The sequence below is a fragment of the Falco rusticolus genome, chromosome 12, assembly GCF_015220075.1.
Source record: "Falco rusticolus isolate bFalRus1 chromosome 12, bFalRus1.pri, whole genome shotgun sequence".
In the NCBI taxonomy this organism is placed as follows: Eukaryota; Metazoa; Chordata; class Aves; order Falconiformes; family Falconidae; genus Falco; species Falco rusticolus.
The window spans coordinates 24,986,546-25,006,927 of NC_051198.1; the positions used below are offsets into that span (position 1 = coordinate 24,986,546).

A 20,382-nucleotide genomic window follows, 5' to 3' on the forward strand; every position below is an offset into this window, starting at 1 on the left:
CAATTCTGCAGTCAGCCATTCTTTTTCAGAGGAAGGGTTCCAGCTGGTAAAAAAACCCACATTTTTTTCAGTTATCCTTGAATAATGCCTTTTCCTGAATTGACTTCCCATGGATACCATTGTAAATGATGGAATAAAGAAATCAAATTTCTTATGTGGGTTTTTGCAAGGTATCAAACAATCTTGTAGGAGAGATGAAACTCCTGTAAGACAAGAATTCATTCTTATTCATGGTGGGTGTCCCATGCCTGCCTTCCAGTGGAAGGTAAATACTCGTTCACTGTGTATACGAATGCACATATGCAAACACAAAAACATGCACACTGAAAGAATATTCCTTCTCTATCTTCTTTATATATGAAAGAGAAAAAAATGTAAAGGCAGAAATGGATCAGGAAAATCCGTTCAGATACATATTCACAGATTTGTATTATACAGTTTCTAAAACATAGAAAGTGAAAAAAAGGCTGCAAATATAGCACAAGAAAGTTCTAGAAATAAGTTAGAAGCCAAATATAAATAAGGCTGAGAGTTAAATAGGACTTTTCAATCTGAAGTAAAGTCAAGTTGGACAGGGTTCGTCTGTGCCAGGGCAAGTGGCTGGCTGCTAGTTTGGCTTGTCCAGAGGGAATGAATTGGTAGGTTGATGCCTCAAATAAATGACAGGGAAGGACAAGTTACAACTCATCTGGAAGCATCAATCTTATATATACATATTATTATGCCAAATTATATTCCTAGTAGGATTAGGTTTGGCTGAAGAACAAGTAGTAGCGTCAGAGTTTCCTATAGCAGAAAAGTAAATTGAAGAGATTATTTCTCTCTTAGATGAGGATATAATCTCTGAACTGAGTAGCTTTTATAAGAATTTGCAAAATGTATTGTAATTAAGATCATCAGTGCATAAAGTTAAGCTTTTCTCAGAAGACTTTTAGTTGGTATTTTGAGACACCAGCCCCATGGCTTTTGCAAAACAACAGCATTTATCACGCCGGGGTAATTTGCATCCTTTTTTTTCCTTTGAGTTCTTCCCACTGTAAGATTGTAGCAGTTTTCTGTCAGTAAGGCTGACAGGCAAGAATACTGATCATGATGTCCTGGAGTTTATTTTTGAGCACTGCAGGTGTGAAAATTTGAAAACCTTTTTTTTCGTTTCTTTATTTAAATGGGATCATCAGGAAGCCTGGGGCTTCCTGTTCATATTTATACCTCTTACCCATTTGACCATACTGAGGGTCTGCTTTGGGAAGTACTCTTTCAGAGGATTTTTTTAAAGTATTTTGCAAACTTGTCATCTCTCACTTATAATGCATCTACAGTTGAGGCCAAGATTATTTCTTTATAATCAAAATTTTCTCACAGCAAGGATTACTTTTAGGAATTTTTACCTCTGATCATTTGAAGAAGAGGTTTTGGCTCAATTATGTAGAGGAAGCGTGTTTCTGAATTTTGTGAAGACAGAATAAATTTGCTTTATTCCTTGTGTGACTTGTATTTGCTATTTATTTTGTAGGCAGTTTGAACTTGGAATTATTCAAAAAGCTACAACAAACTGGTTATTAAATATTTAGCTGTGAGTGGTGTTCCCTTGTGTAGCCAGGAGCTGCTGCATTGCTCAAAAGTTCTGGTAATAGCAGCCAAATATTAAATATTTGGAAGAAAGTCTTTAATATGTCTTATTGATATGAATAAATATTATTAAGGATTTCTTCCAACTACCTTTAATCATTAGTAGTTAGAAACGAAGGTAAATGTACTGGACTTGCGTTCTACCATTTCTTTACACAGAAATGATAACTTGTGTGTATTGTATCCATTAAGAATTAGATATCTTCCAGAAGAAGGTACTTTATTTGATTGATAGATGCCTGGATTAATGGCCTGGATAGCCGAGGGAGGCAGTGATTTTGGGGCAAGGGATTTTGGGCAAGGCCTGGATCTTCCATGGGTGCTGAACTGCTCACCTCCCTAATGTTGAGATTGTCATCTCCTGCCACTGTGTGCTGAATCCTGAGCTACGTGACTAGTGGGAAAACTTCATGTTTTGTGATAATTACCTGACATCTTCCTGCTGGCGAGGTCCTGAGGAAGCCAGCAAGCTTTGCTTTCTCAGCTGAAAATACACACACACACAATGCAATGGTCCTCTTTCTTTTTTCTCTTAACCCACTTCAGTTTCCCACTGTAAGAGAAAAGGAAGTTTTTCCTTTGGTTTGAACAGAGATTTTTATCAGGGCCTTCGAGTTGTTTGGAATCCCCCGGGAGTGTGGCTGCGTTGGTGGAGCAGCAGGGGCAGCAAGGGCAGCAGGGGCAGCAGGGCAGGCGGCAGGGCCTGGGGGAATGTGGAGGTGCTCAGCCTTGCGCGGGGGTCTCTGGCTCACAAGGAGGAACACACACTTCTGAAACCTCAACTGATACGTTTAACATGTTTAATCTTTAATGGCTTGAGTCCATTTTCCTGGTTTTCTTGCTTTCCCCCGTTATATAGCGAGGGGTGGTCATGTTTATGGCTTTCACAGCTTCCAAGTGGTCAAAATTCATGTAATTCCATTTATAATGTCTACTATCCACTTGTCTTTTCCCTCCTTTTCTTCTTCTCTTCCTGCCCGTGCCACTATAATCGGAATGAAAATATTGTTCTGGTGGAATCCTTTAATAACTAAATGCACAACTAAACCTGAAGCTGGCTAGATGCTCTATATTCTAGGGGAAGCGGACTTCAGAGATGCGCAGGTTGATGAGCTGCTGTTACCTGTCATCTTAGCAGATCCCTGTGAACTCCGTGCATGTCTGAAGGCATTTGCCAGATACCAACTACTATGATTCTTTCCCCTTTTATAAGTATCTGGGATTTTCCACCAGTATGTTGAAAGAGGAGAGGTTTAAATGCATGACCTGAAATAGAGCTGGAAATAGTTGTTAATCTCTGTTAATATGGTATTCCCATAATCAAACACATGTGGAGCAGGTTGGTTTTTTGGTTTTTTTATTAAATTGTTAATAATATTAAATTGGCCATTGGAAACTGAATCATGCTACAGATATTTCCCTTACTGAGGCTGTCTTGTATTACACTGTTTGACAGAACAATGTGTTTTATGATTAAAAAAAAATAATAAAATCACACTGCCTTCTTGCAGATGCCATCCCGCCGAGCTATTACAGCCTTTATTTCCGAATCGTCAGATTTGATGTCTCAGCAATGGAGAAGAATGCCTCCAACTTGGTGAAGGCTGAGTTCAGGGTCTTCCGCCTGCAGAACTCGAAGGCGCGGGTCTCGGAGCAGCGGATAGAGCTGTACCAGGTATGGTGGTACCTCATGCGCGTCAGCTCCCTGTCTCTCTGCAGCAAACCCACCTTGTACGTATCTAGTGGAACAAATCACGAGGAGAAGCGGTTGAGTCCCATCTTTTCAAAGCAGCCTCTTATTTCCCATGCCTTTCATAGAAAGGAACTTTATTGAAAAATCACATGAAGCTGAGATGTGCAAACTTTTTCTAGCAATTGTGCCTCAGGACTCCAGAGTTTCAGCATATAATATTTGACGTCTGTTCTATCCCCTACCAAGTCATCCCCAGGATCTCTGTCTCCCAGCACCTGGTCTGGACTGTCATTTACGCAGAAGTCAAATTCCTGTCCTGGCCTATGTTCAGCAGAAGCCTGCTAACCATTCCTCGCAGAAATGGCAAAGTTAATAATTGAGTTTCAAAGCTTTGTAGTTTCAGACCTGGCTTCTGTATAGTAGCCCAAGGATTGAGGCAAGGGAGTGGACAATTCAGGGATCGAGGAGTGAGGAAGAAAATGACCCCTTAACTCCCTCACTCCTAAGTGTTGGTAAGATTGATGTAAAAGTGCATTTTAAAAGTGCATTGTAAAAGTGCATTGAGCCCCTCACTGATTCGGATGTTGCTGCCCTCAATAGCTATGCCAGAGCACTGTCCTGGGTTTGCAGCGCTGTAGAATTCAGTTCAAATCCAGTGGGGTACAAATTCGAATTAGTCTTCTCCCTTACTTTCAATATTCACCTCCTGCTGCCTGGTCTGGTCAAGTGCAAGCCAAACCTGGAGCGGAGACGGGGGCAATTTGAGGTCACATGCTCAAGTAGGAGAAGCCTGATTCCCAGTTGAATGTGGTTCAGGTCCACAGGTGGTTACTGGACACTTGACTTCATGACTGTGATCTGACTGCCTTCCTTCCCAAGGACAGGCTGGCTGAAAAGTTGAGTAAATAACGTCTCATTAGTTAAAAGAGCAAGTTAGGAACATTCTAACGAGAGTCACTGGTGTCAATTACATGTAATAGTCATCAAACAGAATTACACAATAAGTCCCTGTGATGCTGCTACACCAGCCTGTTGAAACGATTGTATGTTCTGGCTTGACCTCACTGTTCAGACATCTTAAAAGGAGTTGATGGCATCTCTGGGCTTTCTGTTGTTCTACTTTTGAGAGCTGTTAGTCACCTGAAAGGAGTACAGCTGCGGTTGCCTGAGCTCAGTTCATTGCCTTTCTGCATTTGAGGAACGTGGGACACAAAGGGTTCAGTGGAGGTATGGAAGAAAGGGCCTTTGCTTGGCTGGGATTTTGCCTTGTGATGAGAAACAGCTGGAGCTTATTTGAGAGAGCCTGACTCTGGCAAGCCTTTACCCATGGAAAGGACTGACACCTGCATCCAGGGCAGGTACTTGGGTCCTTTAGATAAATATATAGCTGGTGAGTATGGTAGGTTGGGCTTTTTTTAGGCTGGGTGAGGCATACCGAGAGAAGTGTTAGGTGAGCAATCAGTGCAGGTTATTGTAGGATTCGGTCTTTTCTCCAGCATGTAACAGGCAAGCCAAAGGCAGCAAGCTCTGAGTGTTTGTGCCAGGCATGGTTTAGGTGTGTTACTTTGCTCCTTTGCCTGTGGAGTGACAGGCTGTCTTGGGAGCATTTCCCTTGCAGAGCACCTGTTAAAATGATAAGAGCTGCCTGTTAGTTCCTCTCTCTGCTTTGCTTACTTACAAGTTCCTGTAGCTGCCTTAAGCTGGTTGTTTTCTTGCCCCTTTGGTCATATTTATTTCTTGCAATCTTGTATGCAGCTCTTCCCAAGACCTTGTCAGGGAGGTGTTACAGCTCTGTGATGGCCAGTCTGAACTGCACAGGTTCCTTGCCAGCTCTACTGTGAGAGCATCAGAGTACCTAAATACTGCTGCATCTGATGTCCATCACAACGCCTGGAGTTAGCAGGCAGTGTTTAACAGGAAAAGCAAAAGCAAGGAGAAATTGAAGGGGAGGGACCCATGATCCTGAGGGGTCCCTTCCAACTGGAGATGTTCTCTGATTCTGTGACGTAGATAGAACAGTGCTATAGAAAGCATCCTAGAACTTAGTATATGAATTTTAGAGATTAGAAAGAAGATCTAAGATGCTGACAGTGAGGAAGGATGGGTAGGAGGCATTGGTGCAACAGTGATGCTAGAGGAGTTTCAGGGCTGTGTAATAATATATTGATAGTGCAGATAGGAGTGTCTAGCAGTGGAGGAAAGTACAAACACGGGTGGTAAAAGAGGAGAATGAGGAAGATGCTCATTTTAGTGGAAGTGGGAGAGACAAGTACATTCTGTAAGGGCTGAAGACTTACTCGGGTATCTTTGCTTCCAGCATGAAAAGCCACGCATGGAGAGTGAGCCTTGCAGAGGAGTTGGCATGTGCAGGCACCGCTCCATGTCCATGCATAAACACTGCTTCCTGTCTTGTGAGATGTGTGCTGGGCTTGCCAGGGCTGTTGTACCCAGAAGGAACAATGTGGTTTTTCATCTTGCATAAGCAACATTTAATAATTAGGTTGTTTGGGGTTTTTTTCCTCTCACCAAGTGTTGGGTTGCCTAGTCTTTTTCTTTGTTGAGATCTTCTTGATAAGGGTTTTTGAAATTCCTCTCATACCTGCAGTTTCAGGGAATGGTTGTTCCCATGTCCCCTCATCTTCCTCAGTCAAGCAGGAAGAGAGGAGCAGAAGTCCTCTGGAGAGACTCAGAGCTCTCTTGTGGTGATTCACTGTGAAAGTGGCCATCCCTGAACACATGGAAGTCTCCTAACTGCTCTCCAAGCACTTTCTGATTTATTCCGGTGGCAATTTAGTAGTGATGTATATACCACTGGTGCAGAAGAGACAATATTACTCTGAAGGACTGTTTTAGGAACAGCTAGAGGCAGATGTGCAGGGTAAATGGAAAAAATAAGCAAGCAGAATATAAATATTTTGTTTCTCCTCCTGATTCTTTCTTTGTGTGGTCCTCTGACCTTACAGATCTACCCCTTACAATGAAAAAAGAAATGCAAGACTGCACCTTTCCAGCTAAGCTTTCCTTGGGCTATACTTGGCTGCCTTTTCCAAACCACATCAGAAAAGGACTTTGTGTTTTCCTGCAGCCCTTGTTTGCACTGACTCTGGGAAGGCAGTCTGGGACCTCTTGGTGTGGTGAGCCAGGGCCATGGCCCCTCGCTCCCAGCCCTCAGTGCAGCAGCAACAGGACCCTGTTTCCACCTCAGAGGCAGGTTTGGAGCAGAGAGCACCCCATTGTATTTATGCTGGGAGCGAGTAGTTGTGGATCTGTTTGCCAGGTTTGCTACGCCCCAGGATTCTATGGGCAGTGGGTCCTTAAGATTAATTCTCATGGAGGTGTCCTGGATGCATCCACGAAGCCAGTGGGCAAGTGGTAATCCACAAGAGCAGAAACAGTTTCTTTAATGTCTGTTTTCACCCAGAGTACTTATCTTGGTATTTAAGGATTAGGCAACCACATCTGTGTGTTCCTGTGCAGATGGGAAGCGCAGTGCACATATTAAGTAGTCTTAGGGTGGAAAATAATAGAACTCACAGAGCTAGGAATGACGTTTCTTTCATAAGGCTGGTATAAAAGCTTTTGTCTCTTCTTGGCTCTGCTTAAGTGAAGTTACAGAGAATTAAATTCTTTAAAGGCACTATCTTTTCTGTTGTTTCTTCTGCCCGAAAGGGAGAGTTTAATCTGCTGGTGGTGCTACTGATCATCAGCACATTGAAGAGTGGGAAGCTGGAGGGAAGGAAGTGGCCTCAGATGTGTCAAGTGCTCTCCCGCATTTCTGTCATCCTTCCACTGCACCACGTTCACTCAATGCGCTTCTCAACGTGCACCAAGTTTTCAGAAAATATTAAGAGGATAAACTACTTTTGGGGGAAGGAGGAGGAATAATATTAAATAAACAAGTTTTAGCATCGTCCAGTGGCCCTTGCTATGTTTTTAAAGATTTATGCCAAATGCAGGCTTTATTGGAATTTGATCAGATAAAGCTCAGTTGTTATGGGAATGTCTTTGTTCATCAGTTTTCTTGCCTGCTTTGAAGACTTCATCACATCTTTCTTTTATTAAGGTGCTTCTGTATTTATGAATAAAGTCCCTGCACCCTTCAAAAAAACCCTTGTCTTTTATGAATAAGCATTCCAAAATATAAATAGGCATCACTGCAAAGCTGGATGCATGGAAACCCTCACAGGGTGAAAAGCTGTCATTCAGAGAGTGTTGTGGTATTGTTTTTAAGGTATTTTTATTATGTACAGACGGCCAAACAATAACAACTGATAATTACTTCCTATGGAAGCAGTGCCATGTTTTGTTAACACATCATAAAGCATCACAAAAAATGCAGCCGCAGCACTGGGTTTTATCATCATCGTTCTCCAAGGCTGCTGTGGGTGGGGGTACCTGAGAGGCTGTGGATGGGGAGGACCCATACCACAGGATGTAGGAGAGCTCAGGGTTGGAGCAAATGAACGGCACCAGGTTAAAGCCTTAGGGGGGACATCAGACTGTGGTGAAGAATTTGAAGGAAGCAGGAGCAGACCTTTGGTCTTTCCATGTTGGGGAGGGCCCAGGCCATGCCGAGGGCTTCTGTGAAGCTTGCTCAGGGTCTAGGAAGAACTGTCTGCCGTCCAGGCAGTGGTAATCCCCATTTCTTTAAGGGCCTCTCTACCCGCTTGGAGGTAGAGGAGGAAGATGTTGTGGAACATATTACCCCATTATGAGTCAGATTTAAATTTAAAACACAGTCAGTTGTTCAAATACTTTCAATTCAGACAGTGTTTTGTCTTGTTTTTCAGTTAGGGAATACATTTAGAGCAAGCTACTATAGATTTGGGCCAAATCTCTGTGGTGCAAATCTGAGGCAATTTACACTGACTGCAGCAGAGCTACTCCAGACTGATCTCCGTATAATCAGGAGCAGAGGGACCTTGCTCTCTTTTCTTGCCAAAAAGTGCCGTCTCTAATGCCATGGAAGAAAATACCAGGAAGTAGGATTTGTGGCTGTGAGCTGGCACAGGATGTCTGTATTACAGATATCACCTGGGGCATTTGATTTTAATTGACTGCCATTGCTGTGACCCACATCTGAAGTAGTATATTTGGATCTTACAATTCACGTATTGCTATCCTGAAACCAGACTCTCGCGATCTGAAAGGTTACAAGGTTATGTTAAACAGTAAATGCACAGTGGTCTCTTTGAAGTGCCAAACTTGGTATAAAGTGTGGACCTAATAACTTTCTACTCTTAATAACTTTCTACGCTACCAACCTCCTCCCCCCAGTTCCCCCCCAGCAACAGCTCACAGCTCACAACCAGAGGAAGTTAATTTGCAGTATATTTTCGTCGGATTGCTGCTTTCTTGTTCCAGAATTCTTTTTTTTTTTTTTTTTTTTTTTTTTGGGGGGGGGGTGTCAAAATATTGTATGCCTTACTAAAAAAAGTGCATATGCTGGAGACGATGTATAGAGTACCTTTGGCAAATAATCTGAGAGTGTGGGTGAAGGGAAGTATTTATCGCTGTGTCATATTCACTGAGATTTGAGAGCTTGTCTCAGATGCAGCCACCTCTTGCCAGGAACAGAGCAGTTATTGAAGACGACTTGAAGAAGTATATAATATCCCTGTTCGCTACTGGCAGGAGCCAGTGTGTACTCCCAGCTCAACACTGCTGTGTGTAGAAATGTGGGGCACTGAGCTAACAGATTTGTTGAGGCTCTTGTTATAGGGATTGTAGGAATGCAGGACATGGGTCAGAAACCAGGCACTAGGTTTGGGTTCCTGCTTTTTGGGCTGCAGTCTGGTGGGGTAGCCAAGCCCACATTACACTGGGACATGGGCACGTTTCAAGCAAGCACTGCAGCGTGGTAGCTACTGGGCTGAGGAGTATCGGGTTGGCTTGCTGGCCTCGCACTAGGAAGCCCGTTGGATGAGGGGAAGGGAGTATTGCTGTTTTGAGAACATGTAGGAAACAACGTGAAGCTTTTTCAGGGAGAAGCCTGTATAAAGAATAGATGATGGAAGAAAATGGAGGAGGACAGAAGGTGGTTTGGGTGGAAGCCTGTAGGTGGTGGGAAGAGAAAACCACAAGAGAATCATGACTTACGGAAAACAATGCTGGCAAGAGGAAAGGAAGAAAGAGGAGTGCCTTGCAGAAGAAGACAGCATTTCGAAGAAGCAGTAAGTCAAAAAATTCAGATAGCAAAGAAAGTTGCATGACAACACGTTGCAGTACAATGCATGTGAACATGAGATATGGCTGTTAGGGACAGGACCGAGGAAGAGGAAGGGCTTGGGAGATCTGTCTGTAAAGAGGAGATGAATACAGGACTACTCTGCAGGATCTAGGGGATATGGCTAGAAGAACCCACTCTGTTTTTGTTGACTTTGGCTCCTCTTTGTTGATATTTTAATAAAACATAATGTGCCTCTGGCAAGTTAAAGCTAAATGCTAGATAAGTTTACAGGATTTTTTTGTTTTGCCTCATTTTATGTAAAATCTTTCTTTGGAGCTATCTTAAATTCTCCTAAACAGCAGGAAATTGCAGTCAGTATTTCAGAATCTTCCAGGAGGAGGACCCCAAACCCTCCGTTCTTGTTTATTGCTTATACAATGCAAAGTCTTCCTGCCTGCTTAAACGTAAGTCAGACTGAATGGCTTCAGGGCTGTATCCCCAGCTTACACTGCACATGTATCTTCAGTGGCAGGAGGAAGACCCTGCTTGGGGAACAAATGGAGAGGAAATCCTTTCTCAGGATCCATTCTCTTCCCAGAGCTCATCCCCTCACCACAGGGAGATGCAGTGAGTTAGTCACAGTGATTCCATTACACACTTGACTTCCCCTCCCTTTTTGACCTGTTTGAGCTGCTCATCTCTTTGCCCCCCTCACACTTCACCTTCTTTTACCTTTAAGTGAGTAGCAGCCAACACTGTAAGAGAATCCTACTGCAGCTGTAGCACATCCAGATATAAAAGGGGTTGGGTTATGCATGCAATATGTTCTTTTTATTTGCAAGTTTGCATGAAGAACGTGTCTGGCAAGTTCTGAGCAGATGGATCTGAGCTATGGGGTTTTTTTTAAACTTTGTCAAGTACTCCATACCTTTGTATTTTGGCAGGAACTCTCCATCTCATATACTAGTCTCTGAAGATTCTGCCTTCAGTTTGAGCCTGATTCAGAGACCTTTACAAGTAATGGAAAAGCTTCCATTGATAAGCAGGGGGGCTGTAAAGCCCTTTTTACTCCATAGCGCTGATGGCGCTGAATTGCTGTTTTGCAGAAGCAGTTACAAGAAAAGCTTGAAAATTCGCACAGAGAATTTTTGAAAAAATACAGAGTCAGTCTCCTGCACTAGTGGTGATAAGTAGCTAAAATTTTGATAAGTAGGAGATTCCCAATTATCTGGCAAAAGGTACTATACGGAGGCTTTGCACTTTACAACATATGTATAATGAGTAAGAAACTAGAGAGGTTTGCAACATAATTAAATGTTTGCTTATGCTTGTGTCCAAGATAGGATCAAAGACCTCAAACTCAACTGGGCAGTGAGAAAGGATTGAGAATTAGCACGGTCATTTTTTAACTTTAAGCTTCAGAAAGGGCTGGATGAAGTTCCTGAGAGCTGTCTGAGGAGACCTTTGAAATCTGGAAGCAGGCAGCGAGTGAATCTTTCAGTAGGGTGAATAGTACTTAAGAATTTGGAAAACACAAGCGGCTGCATGTGCAGCCCTTGGGAATCTGGTTATTCTTCTGCAGAGGGTTAGGCTGGAGTCCCCTACAGGTTTCTTCTGGTTCAGAAGAGGTTATTCTAAATGGCAGTTTCCAGCCATGACGTTGTGCATAGCTGAATTTATCTCTGCTCTGATGTTAACCGGCATTAGCACATCATTTACCACTGGATCTCATTGTTTGGACCTATTTACTTTGAGCTCACAAGTACATGTCAGGTTATTTCCATTATTTTAAAAGGCCCTTGAAGTACCAATGGAAACCATGGATAATGACTGATAAGTAAGAGGAAGATTAGTGAGCCTGCCAAGATGTAATACACAAGAACATCGCAGGAGTCTGAAGTGAGAGAGAAGAGAAGGGAAGGAAGGAAATTATCAGGGAGCCAACAGCATCTGGAGAGAGGAGATCAGGCAGTGCAGAATGAAAGGAGAGGAAAAACAGATTAATAGCAGGTTTTTACAAGATAATGCCATGTTTACTGCTATTCAGTGATTGCAGAAGTCATGCTGGCTGTCAGCAGTGACCATCCCAAGTTCCAGGGCAATGCAAGCAGGCAGAGTAGGTATTTTGAAGTGGCCGTATGATCTTACTACATTTTGAAAATTCATCAACTTGTTTTAAGAAACCGTAAGTCATCAAAAATATTTCATAACAGTTGGTGACCATAATTCTCAAACCCAGCTGTAAAATGCCCCTGTTATTGCTAAAGCTTGGCCTTTGATGTGTGTCTTAGGGTTTTCTTGGCGGCAGCAGATGTATGTCATTGATGCATCAGCCTGTGTATTGTCACTGCTGAACCACATTCAGTTTTTTGTTTGTTTGCTTGCTGGGGAGGTGATGAATTTATTAGCCAAAGCTATTTCACTGTAAATTATACTTAATTTTCCTATCCTTCTGCATTTGATTGTGGTAACTATAGAAGACTAAAAGTAGTTATTGGCCAGACCATCAAATCTGAAATAAACTAAACAAGTTGCTGTTCTGGAGCTCTAGTTTGAAAGAACCAGTGTGTCTTTCTGTCGTTTTTTTTTCCTTTTGAGTGCATAATGAGTCATGAAGATGGGCTGTTCTGGCATTTCCTCTCAGTGGTTATTGTATAGAATACATCCACTAATGTGTTCATTGGGTTATCCGCAGCTTTAGCTGCCTGTATATATCAGAATGGGAGTAGGCAAAGGAAAATCTGAGCAAAATAATTAAATTTCTATTAACAGAGTCTTGTGTTTTGGAGTATTTTTGGTTTTGTTTTATAATCAGTATAATTACACTGACACCAAATGCTGCTGCTCTGCTTACATCAGCCTCTGATATGCCCCATTTTTAAAAGAAGCCATATTTCTGATGATTTTGCAAACATTCTGCTTTGTTTGTTATGATGAATGGTAACAGTGTTCTCAGTGTACTTTACAGTTTATAAATACAGACTAAGGCAATCCTTGCCCTTATTTTTATACTCAGAACTGTGTGATGGTTACTTGAGGGTATTAGTGTGTGCCCATAAATAAACAGTATCATCCTCCAGTATTTTAATTAAGATTTCAGCTACTTGATACTTAAATTTAAAAAAAAAATGTATCAGATAATTCTCTCCAGCTGGTGTGAAAAGTAAGCATAGCAGGTGGCAGAAGTAATTTATAGAGATCAGTATTTTATGGAAACTCACTTGTCATTCTTCTAAAAGCAGTTTGTGACAAAACTAAAGCTTTCCACCACTGAACACCCTGGTCATGGTGATTTGGGATATGCTTCCAAGATAGCATCATGATCCAGCTTCCTCTAAGGGATGAGGAGGAGCGCAGACACATCCCTAGCAGCCGCGCAGAGGGTCTGCCTGTGAAGACTGAGCAGAATGCCTTTGCGGAACCAATGAAGAGTAGATTTCAACAGCATTTATAAAATACCAGAAATCTGGCAGGCCTGATGAGGGTGGCATGTGAGTGCTGTCATCACTGAGATCCCCAACTGGGCTTCCTAAACATGTGTAGCTGTACAAGCACGAGCAATGCTTTGTTTGCATCTGGCTGCTTCATGAGCCCTTTCCTGCGATTTAACTGCATTATTCGTATGTTCACATTTGTTTTGCCTTGATCTGCTGACAGTAGCTGCATGTATGTAATATCTAGAGGTCAGTCATGTGTATTTCTAAAATAATTTTTCCCCAGGTGTTTTTGAGAAGGATCAGAATAGGAAAAAAATTGATGAGAGGGGAAAGGTTAGCAGAGGCCTTAGAAAAAGATAACTAGAAGGCAGGGCTTAAGTGTGCAAGATACTTTATCAAGAAGAAATTAACAAGAATTTTGGCTATTTGATTTCCTGTGAAAGGGGAGAATCTCATACAAAAATAAGGTAGAACAAACCAAATTGTTCTTAATTTAAAGCATTGCTACTGAATGAAAATTACTCTGCATACTAGGCTAGAAGTATGCTGGATAACCTTTTGGTAACACTTCTACCTATTCAGCTCATCCCCACATAATGTGATCATATGCATATGTTCCCTGCATAATTCTTTATTAGAAAAGGCAGTATTGCTTTATCACTCTGTTGAAAGTGAGGCCAAAGAAACAGATATACCTGGAAGAACATCCCCATGTTCAGAAGCTGCAGAAGATTTGCACAACCTGAATTTTGAGTTTGTTGATTTTTTTTCGCTTGTGTGTGTGTGTGTGAGAAGGTGTGCACCCTTGCACCTGCACCCGTGAAGCCGTGCATCATCAGCTACTTGTGCACGCGGGTGTTTAAGTTTGTTGCTTGTAAGTGAGGCAGGTGAGGTTGTGTGTGTGGAAACTCTGTCTCCTCTTTATGCAAGTGATTGAACCTGTCATCTATACATGCAGGTGGTGGTACACAGTACTGCCCCCACCCCAAAATCCCTACCCATCCACATCATGACCCACAGACATACCAAACTCTTTCTGCCTCTTAAAGAGGGAGTGTTTGGACATGATGCCAGAAGGAAATGAGAAAAGATTAAAGGGGAAGTTTAACTCAGTCTTCCTTCTCTCCTGTGTTTGTTTTGGGTTTCCCGCCACCCCCCACCCCACCCCGCCTTGTCTTCTATTAATATTTTCAGTGCACTGCAAACTTTTGCACACAGGCCTACTTGTTAGACCTTCATTTAGCTCCTGCAGATACAAGTTGTGCAGCAACATTTCTGGGAACAGTGTTTGATGTGGTTGCGATGGGTAAGCATAAAGGTAAGGCTGTGGTTATAGGCAAGGCAAAGCAATGTTTATAGGTAAAGGTAATACCTCTTCTAAGACGGATCAGTATAGTTGGAAGACGTAGACAAGCTTTCAAGCACAAAAGCTGCAAGGCATGGAACTTTTTTGCAACTAAACTGGTTGATCTAGTAGGAAGAAGGTATGGGAAATAGCAGAAGGGAAGTTTTTCAATGGGAATATAGGCTGGAGGGTGTATTGGAAGAAAAATGTGTGTTGCTGATAGGGAAGGCAAGACCAGAAATGTAGTGCAGAGTACAAAGAGGCAAACCAAAGAGGTAAAATGGCAGAGAAAACATAAATTGCTTATTCTCTGTAATAATTCCTAGAAGGCTTATATGAAGAACATTTTGTAGGTGTGAAAAATTCTAATAGATGCCTACAAATAGGCCATTTCATGTAGAGTGCAATGCTTCGGTGCAGATGGAAGCATAAAATGCAGTGTGGGAAAGGAAGCAAAGAGTCCTTCATCAGGTTATATTGTGGGAGAAAAGAGTCTGAGGATCCAGCCTAGGATTTTATCATCCATTAACTTTGCTCACTTGCAACAATGTGAAAGAAAAAGAAGAAAAAAATGGAAATGTTGAGTCTGGAAGATAATTCTTACCTACAAGCAATCAGGTTGTTAAGATCATACATCACCTTAACGCTATAAAGATACTTACAGTCAGGCCAGGAGAGGGAGACTGAAGCCAGGTGTGCTAATTTTACTAAGTATGGCACTCATCACACTTAACAGCCCTTTGTTTAAGAACGTCTAGTGCCTGTTTAGCCCATAATGTCAATTGTGGAAATTATGCCATATTTAGTTTGTGGCTTTTTGGTTCATTCTTTATAATTTTCTTACTGGACATGCAGCATAAACAACATGGAGAGGAGCCTTGCTTTCAGGTATCATAGATAGCGTAGTATGGATAATGTCTAGCTCTCTTAATCCACAGTGCCCATCCTGTCCCACAGTGTCCTGTGATTTTGAAGCCTGCAAACGCTTTTCTTGTCCTTCAGTTCATTGTTGAGGATGGTTGTTCTCTGTACCATCGGATATGTGCAGTGATGGTTTCTTGTACTTTTACGAATGCATTTTGTGCCGGATGCACACTGCCAGCCCTCGGCTTTGTCTTTTGGTAGCAATGGGATTGGGATAAAGACATCTTATTTTGGATACCAAGGCACAGCTGAGTCTTCAGAACGTATCTAAGACCAATTATAGTTAACATCAGGAGATTGCTTTTGGCACATTACTTACTTTTAGATCCTTACATCTCTGCCAAAACTGAGGTATGCAGTTTCTGGAGTCTTTGGAAAGATATGACTGTGCAGAAAGGAAGAGAAATGAGCCAAGTTCTTCTGTCCCATTTGCCTCACACACACACACCCCCCGCCCCAGCACATCTTTGCAGAATGACAGCTGCATTACATCCTCAGAAACACTTGAGTTGACCTGATAAAGACCAAAGGGAAGGCAAAGTTATATTTGTACTTCTCTGGGACTTTCCCAGCATTGATTACTGATTCTCTCATCCCTCTGGCACTTCAGAGCAATGGTAGTCCCCTTGCTGCTGCCAGACTCTCTGTAAACAGTTGTTCAAACACTTTGAAGGTTGCCTCATAAAAAGGAGTCCCAATGTTCAATGTTTCAGTGACCTCAGCTTCTACTGGAGAACTCGGCATCGCCTACTAGGGGCACTTAGCAATTTTCTGGACTTGAACCAACACCTCGTGTCTTGTTGCTAAATGTGTTGATCAGAAAGAAGGCAAAGAGCTTGTCATGGTGCTGTTCTTCTCATAAGGCAAATGTTACTGTGGGAACTGCACTGCTGGCCTTTGAGAGGTCCAGCACTCCCTTGAAATAAAGAGGGAAATTCTACACGTAGTGCAGATTCTGGCCTTTTCAAGCCTGCTTTTCTGTTTAATTATAGAAAGCCTAATTTTATCATGATGACATAATTTCACACCTCTTTTGAAATATTTTTCTTTACATGTATTATGCAGTTTCACCATTATTTTATTCCAGCAGCGTTTGCTAGATGTCAGGTTGGTGTGGGCTGAGAAAATAGGAGGAAACAATGAGACATTGTCAGTTTTTCATTTGGAGGTGGACTTGGGTGGTTAAAAAGAGGAAGAACCCAAAACAATATATGAGGTTGCGCAGCTGGCTTGCCAGAATTTACGAAGTGATGTTATCGTGTGGTATCTTGCTTGGAGTTGACTTAATGTTGCATGGCATTCCAGCTTCCTGCATCACAAAACTATCAACAGGGTAATAACCAGGAAACCAGAAACTTGTTAGTAGCCAAAAGTCCAGTTGATTTCATCCTGCTAGAGTTAAGGTAATTAATAGCAGGCTCTGTATGTATGTGGGAAGGCACTGGCTGAATTGTTTAGATAGGAGGAAGACTGTGGGCTCCTGAAATTCTAGGCATGCAGTGCTCTGTCTTCAAAGGGAGGGGCTGCATTTCTTTTGTACAGGTATTTTTTTATTGCACGCTCAGTGGCAAGCTTTGCTGAAACTTTTGACACAAATCCAAATACAGCTGGCATCAGAGTTTGGATGGAAGCAGCATTACCTGTTGCACAAATCCATGTGTGGCCACCATTCACACCAGGCTGCCTCTGCACGCCCCCAGGTTACCTGTATGGACAATAACTTTTTTTCTGTTTAATGTATGACTAGTACCTGAAGTCAGAGGGAGGGCTGGAAGCATGGATAAGGCAATACCATACAGATTAGTTTGTGGGGGGCAATATAATATCTTCAGTGTACAGACTACATTGTACAGGCTTTACTTTAGCATCCGTTACTATGCTCTAACCGGTGTATTACTGAAGAAGGTAAAGTAACCTCCTTTGATGTTCCAGTTACTATGATCTCTTGACCACTTGTGTTGCAGGACAAGTTTTCAGGGCAGTTTTTCTGTGTGATTTCTCTTAGGAAGGAGTATGTGATGGCTTGTTTTGCTTGGAAGTGTAAGCTGTTTTCATTAGGGTGTTTCTATATCACCTTCCTCTCCCCACACACCCTAAGAAAATTCTTTCTGAAAATGTGCCTGAATGTACATCTGCTACATAGAGATTTGAGCTGTAATAGTTTCTTGTGCTATTTATAATGTTGGTGGCCCATTTTAATAAAAAAACAGGTAAATGTTAACCTGTAGGCAATCGTATTTGTCATTTATTGCAGGTTCTAAAATCTAAAGAATTATCATCACCAGGACAGCGCTACATCGACAGCAAAGTAGTTAAAACACGAGCTGAAGGAGAATGGTTGTCTTTTGATGTCACTGAGGCTGTACATGAGTGGCTCCATCACAGAGGTGACAACAAGTGCTCTTTGCCTTCACTCCTGCCCCAACTACTCCTCCATTAACTCAGCAGTATTTCAGGGTCATTCAATATGTAAAAACCAACTCCACTTACTTTTATGTTTTGCAGATAGGAACCTTGGATTTAAGATAAGCTTACATTGTCCATGCTGCACCTTCGTGCCATCCAATAATTACATAATCCCAAATAAAAGTGAGGAGCTTGAAGCAAGATTTGCAGGTAATGAAATGAAAAAAAATCTTTTAAAATGTTGTGGTACTTACTGATTGAGAAGGGAAATAAAGAGCCATTACTGCCTCTCTAAATGGCATTCAGCTGACTGAAAACGTGCTCATTTGAGAATCTTAATTCTCAGCTGATAGGAAATGGTGTTGAAGGCACAAGGGTAAAACTGTATCAGCTGAACTATTCTAAAACCAGATGGCATGAATAAGCCATCTCATTCCATGCATGCAGCTTTGATGTCCTGAAGTGTCTGCATGCTCACTAGATAGATACACCGTTTTGGACGTAGGGAAGACTGTGCACAGTAGACCATCCACTGTTCGATAGTCATGAGAAAACTTGCTGAATATTTTCAAAATAAACCCTTTGACTGCTGTCCATCCTAGCACTGTTAATGGTTCAGGCTTAGTAGAGAAGGCTACTGCCGGAAGGTAGAATTAGGATGGTGTTTGGCACGCATGTAAACAGCTTGCAATAGGTACATGTGTGAGCATGGCGTGTTTTATGAGTGTCAAACAATACTTATTGTGGCAAATTTCCAAAGTATAGGTAGGGCAACAGCTTCTTTGCTTACAGAAGCACCTTCCTTTGTCCTCACAGAGTGTAGAGGGTTCCAGTCTTTGTAAGTACCTGCAGGTGTACTTCCAGCTCTGCAGGCACACTAAATATCTCCAGCTACCCTCCACCACCCCGCCCCTTTTTTCTGGTCATATTAGTAATATTTTAAATTACTCTGAGCAATGGCATTGGTTGCTTTGTGAAGAACTGCACAACAGGTGCCAGACTTGTATAAATGTCCTACAGTGTTCTACTGCCAATACGTTGCGGGTTGAAGAAACAGCAATGGTGTATCTGTCTGTGTGCTTCTACTTCCAGCAGTGGAGGTCTGATTCTTAGGTGAAATCAACAGAACTGCATTAGTTAACACTGATTATCTCTATATATCTAGATTGGCACATAGAATTTTTTTGTAATGTATTTGTATATTAGTTACACAAGGTATTTTTAATGCTGACAGCTTGGTAAAAACTTAAAAATTGCATTGAGTGAGCATTAAGAAACAAACAACAATGTGTAGTTATGGATGTAGGTGCTTCTTATGGACAGCAGACAAGGTAACATAGAGTAAATACGTGAAGGTCACATAAGCTCCCTTGTGTTTCTAAGCCATTACAATTTCAATTTCAAAAAGGGAAATGCTATTTAATTGACTGTGCTATAGTTATCATCTATCAGTACATATAAAACTATGGCTGTATTAGAACCAACCCAAATTCTTTTCTCATTTATTAAAGTATATCATGGTTTGCTTCATTTGCTTTCCAAGGATTTGGCTATATTCCTTGTCAAGTATTAAGTTTTTCTAACCATTGTTTCACTGTGTTGGAATTTTTTCTCTGAGTAAATACATGTGCTGTACATATGAATAAAGCCATTGTGTGTATTTAAAAAATCATTAGTATGATATTTGGTTGCTGTAATTGCAAATGCTGCAAAAAGAAAAGTGTTACCTTTTCCTCTTTAGATAATATTACCTGGTTCAGGAGGTTAATTTTCAAAAAGGTATTAACAACAGGCATAACATGAGCTGTTTGGACTCCTAGGAAAGGCTAATACCTTGAGTCTCTTGCTTCTGCTATTGCCATGATAAGAAGTTAGCAAGGCAGGTAGTGTTTCAAGGGAAAATACAAAGTGTGAGGTCATGGACTGCCACTTCAAGAAGAAATATTTTGATCAATGTCCTTGCCGTGCCTATACAAAAGAAGGGGTAGAATAAGTGACTTTCTGGGAAAAAAACAGCAGATCTAAATAAACTGGCAACGGGAGACAGAATTTACAAGCATTAGAAAGAGGTAAATGTGATAGAGAAAACTAATGGCATAGAGGTAAGCAGTGGGAAATGCAGGTGAAGTATCCAGGATAGCTTTAATGGTGTTACAAGGTTTTAAAAGGTACGTAGCTGTTACAAGATGGGAATGCTACCCTAAGTGAAATGACAAAAGCATCACTGCTTGGGGCATTTGAAACTAAGCAAGGCAGATGCAGTGACTGAAGAAATCTTGTTCTGTTACTTATTTCTACAGTTCTGGTAAATGTGCTGAAATGCCATTAAATGGCTGTGAATGTGGGAGGGCTAATACAATATGTAACGTGAGAACTGTGAATTTCGTAGGGATCTTGGGTTGAAATTTGCCCCCACTTCCCCAGTAAACATGCTCAGCTGACACCATCATTGCCCAGTTTCTGAGAGAATTTTTTTTAAAAACATGGTTTATTTAATTTGTGAAGAAAAAGCAACACAATGTTTATCACCAAAATGTATTTTTTAAAGGTATTGATGACTACACATATTCCAGTGGTGATGTGAAAGCTTTAAAGTCCAATAGGAAAAAATACAGTGGGAAGACCCCACATCTTCTGCTAATGTTATTACCCTCCTACAGACTTGAGTCGCAACAGCCCAGTCGGCGGAAGAAGCGTGCTCTAGATGCTGCCTATTGTTTTAGGTAACTATGCATCCGTATTCAGTATACTTACGCAGTAGTACCAGCCTGTGAGGTGT

The 20,382-nt window shown here is 41.6% G+C and overlaps 1 protein-coding gene across 1 annotated transcript in view; it reads left to right on the plus strand.

Moving 5' to 3' along the window:
• TGFB2 (transforming growth factor beta 2) overlaps window positions 1–20,382 on the plus strand; it is a 65,558-nt gene that overhangs the window by 38,997 nt on the left and 6,179 nt on the right. Inside the window, exons 2-5 of the mRNA XM_037405576.1 lie at window positions 3,141–3,304; window positions 17,452–17,584; window positions 17,703–17,813; window positions 20,152–20,326. Of these exons, the coding sequence (XP_037261473.1) occupies window positions 3,141–3,304; window positions 17,452–17,584; window positions 17,703–17,813; window positions 20,152–20,326 (583 nt within the window). The remainder of the gene's footprint in view (window positions 1–3,140; window positions 3,305–17,451; window positions 17,585–17,702; window positions 17,814–20,151; window positions 20,327–20,382) is intronic.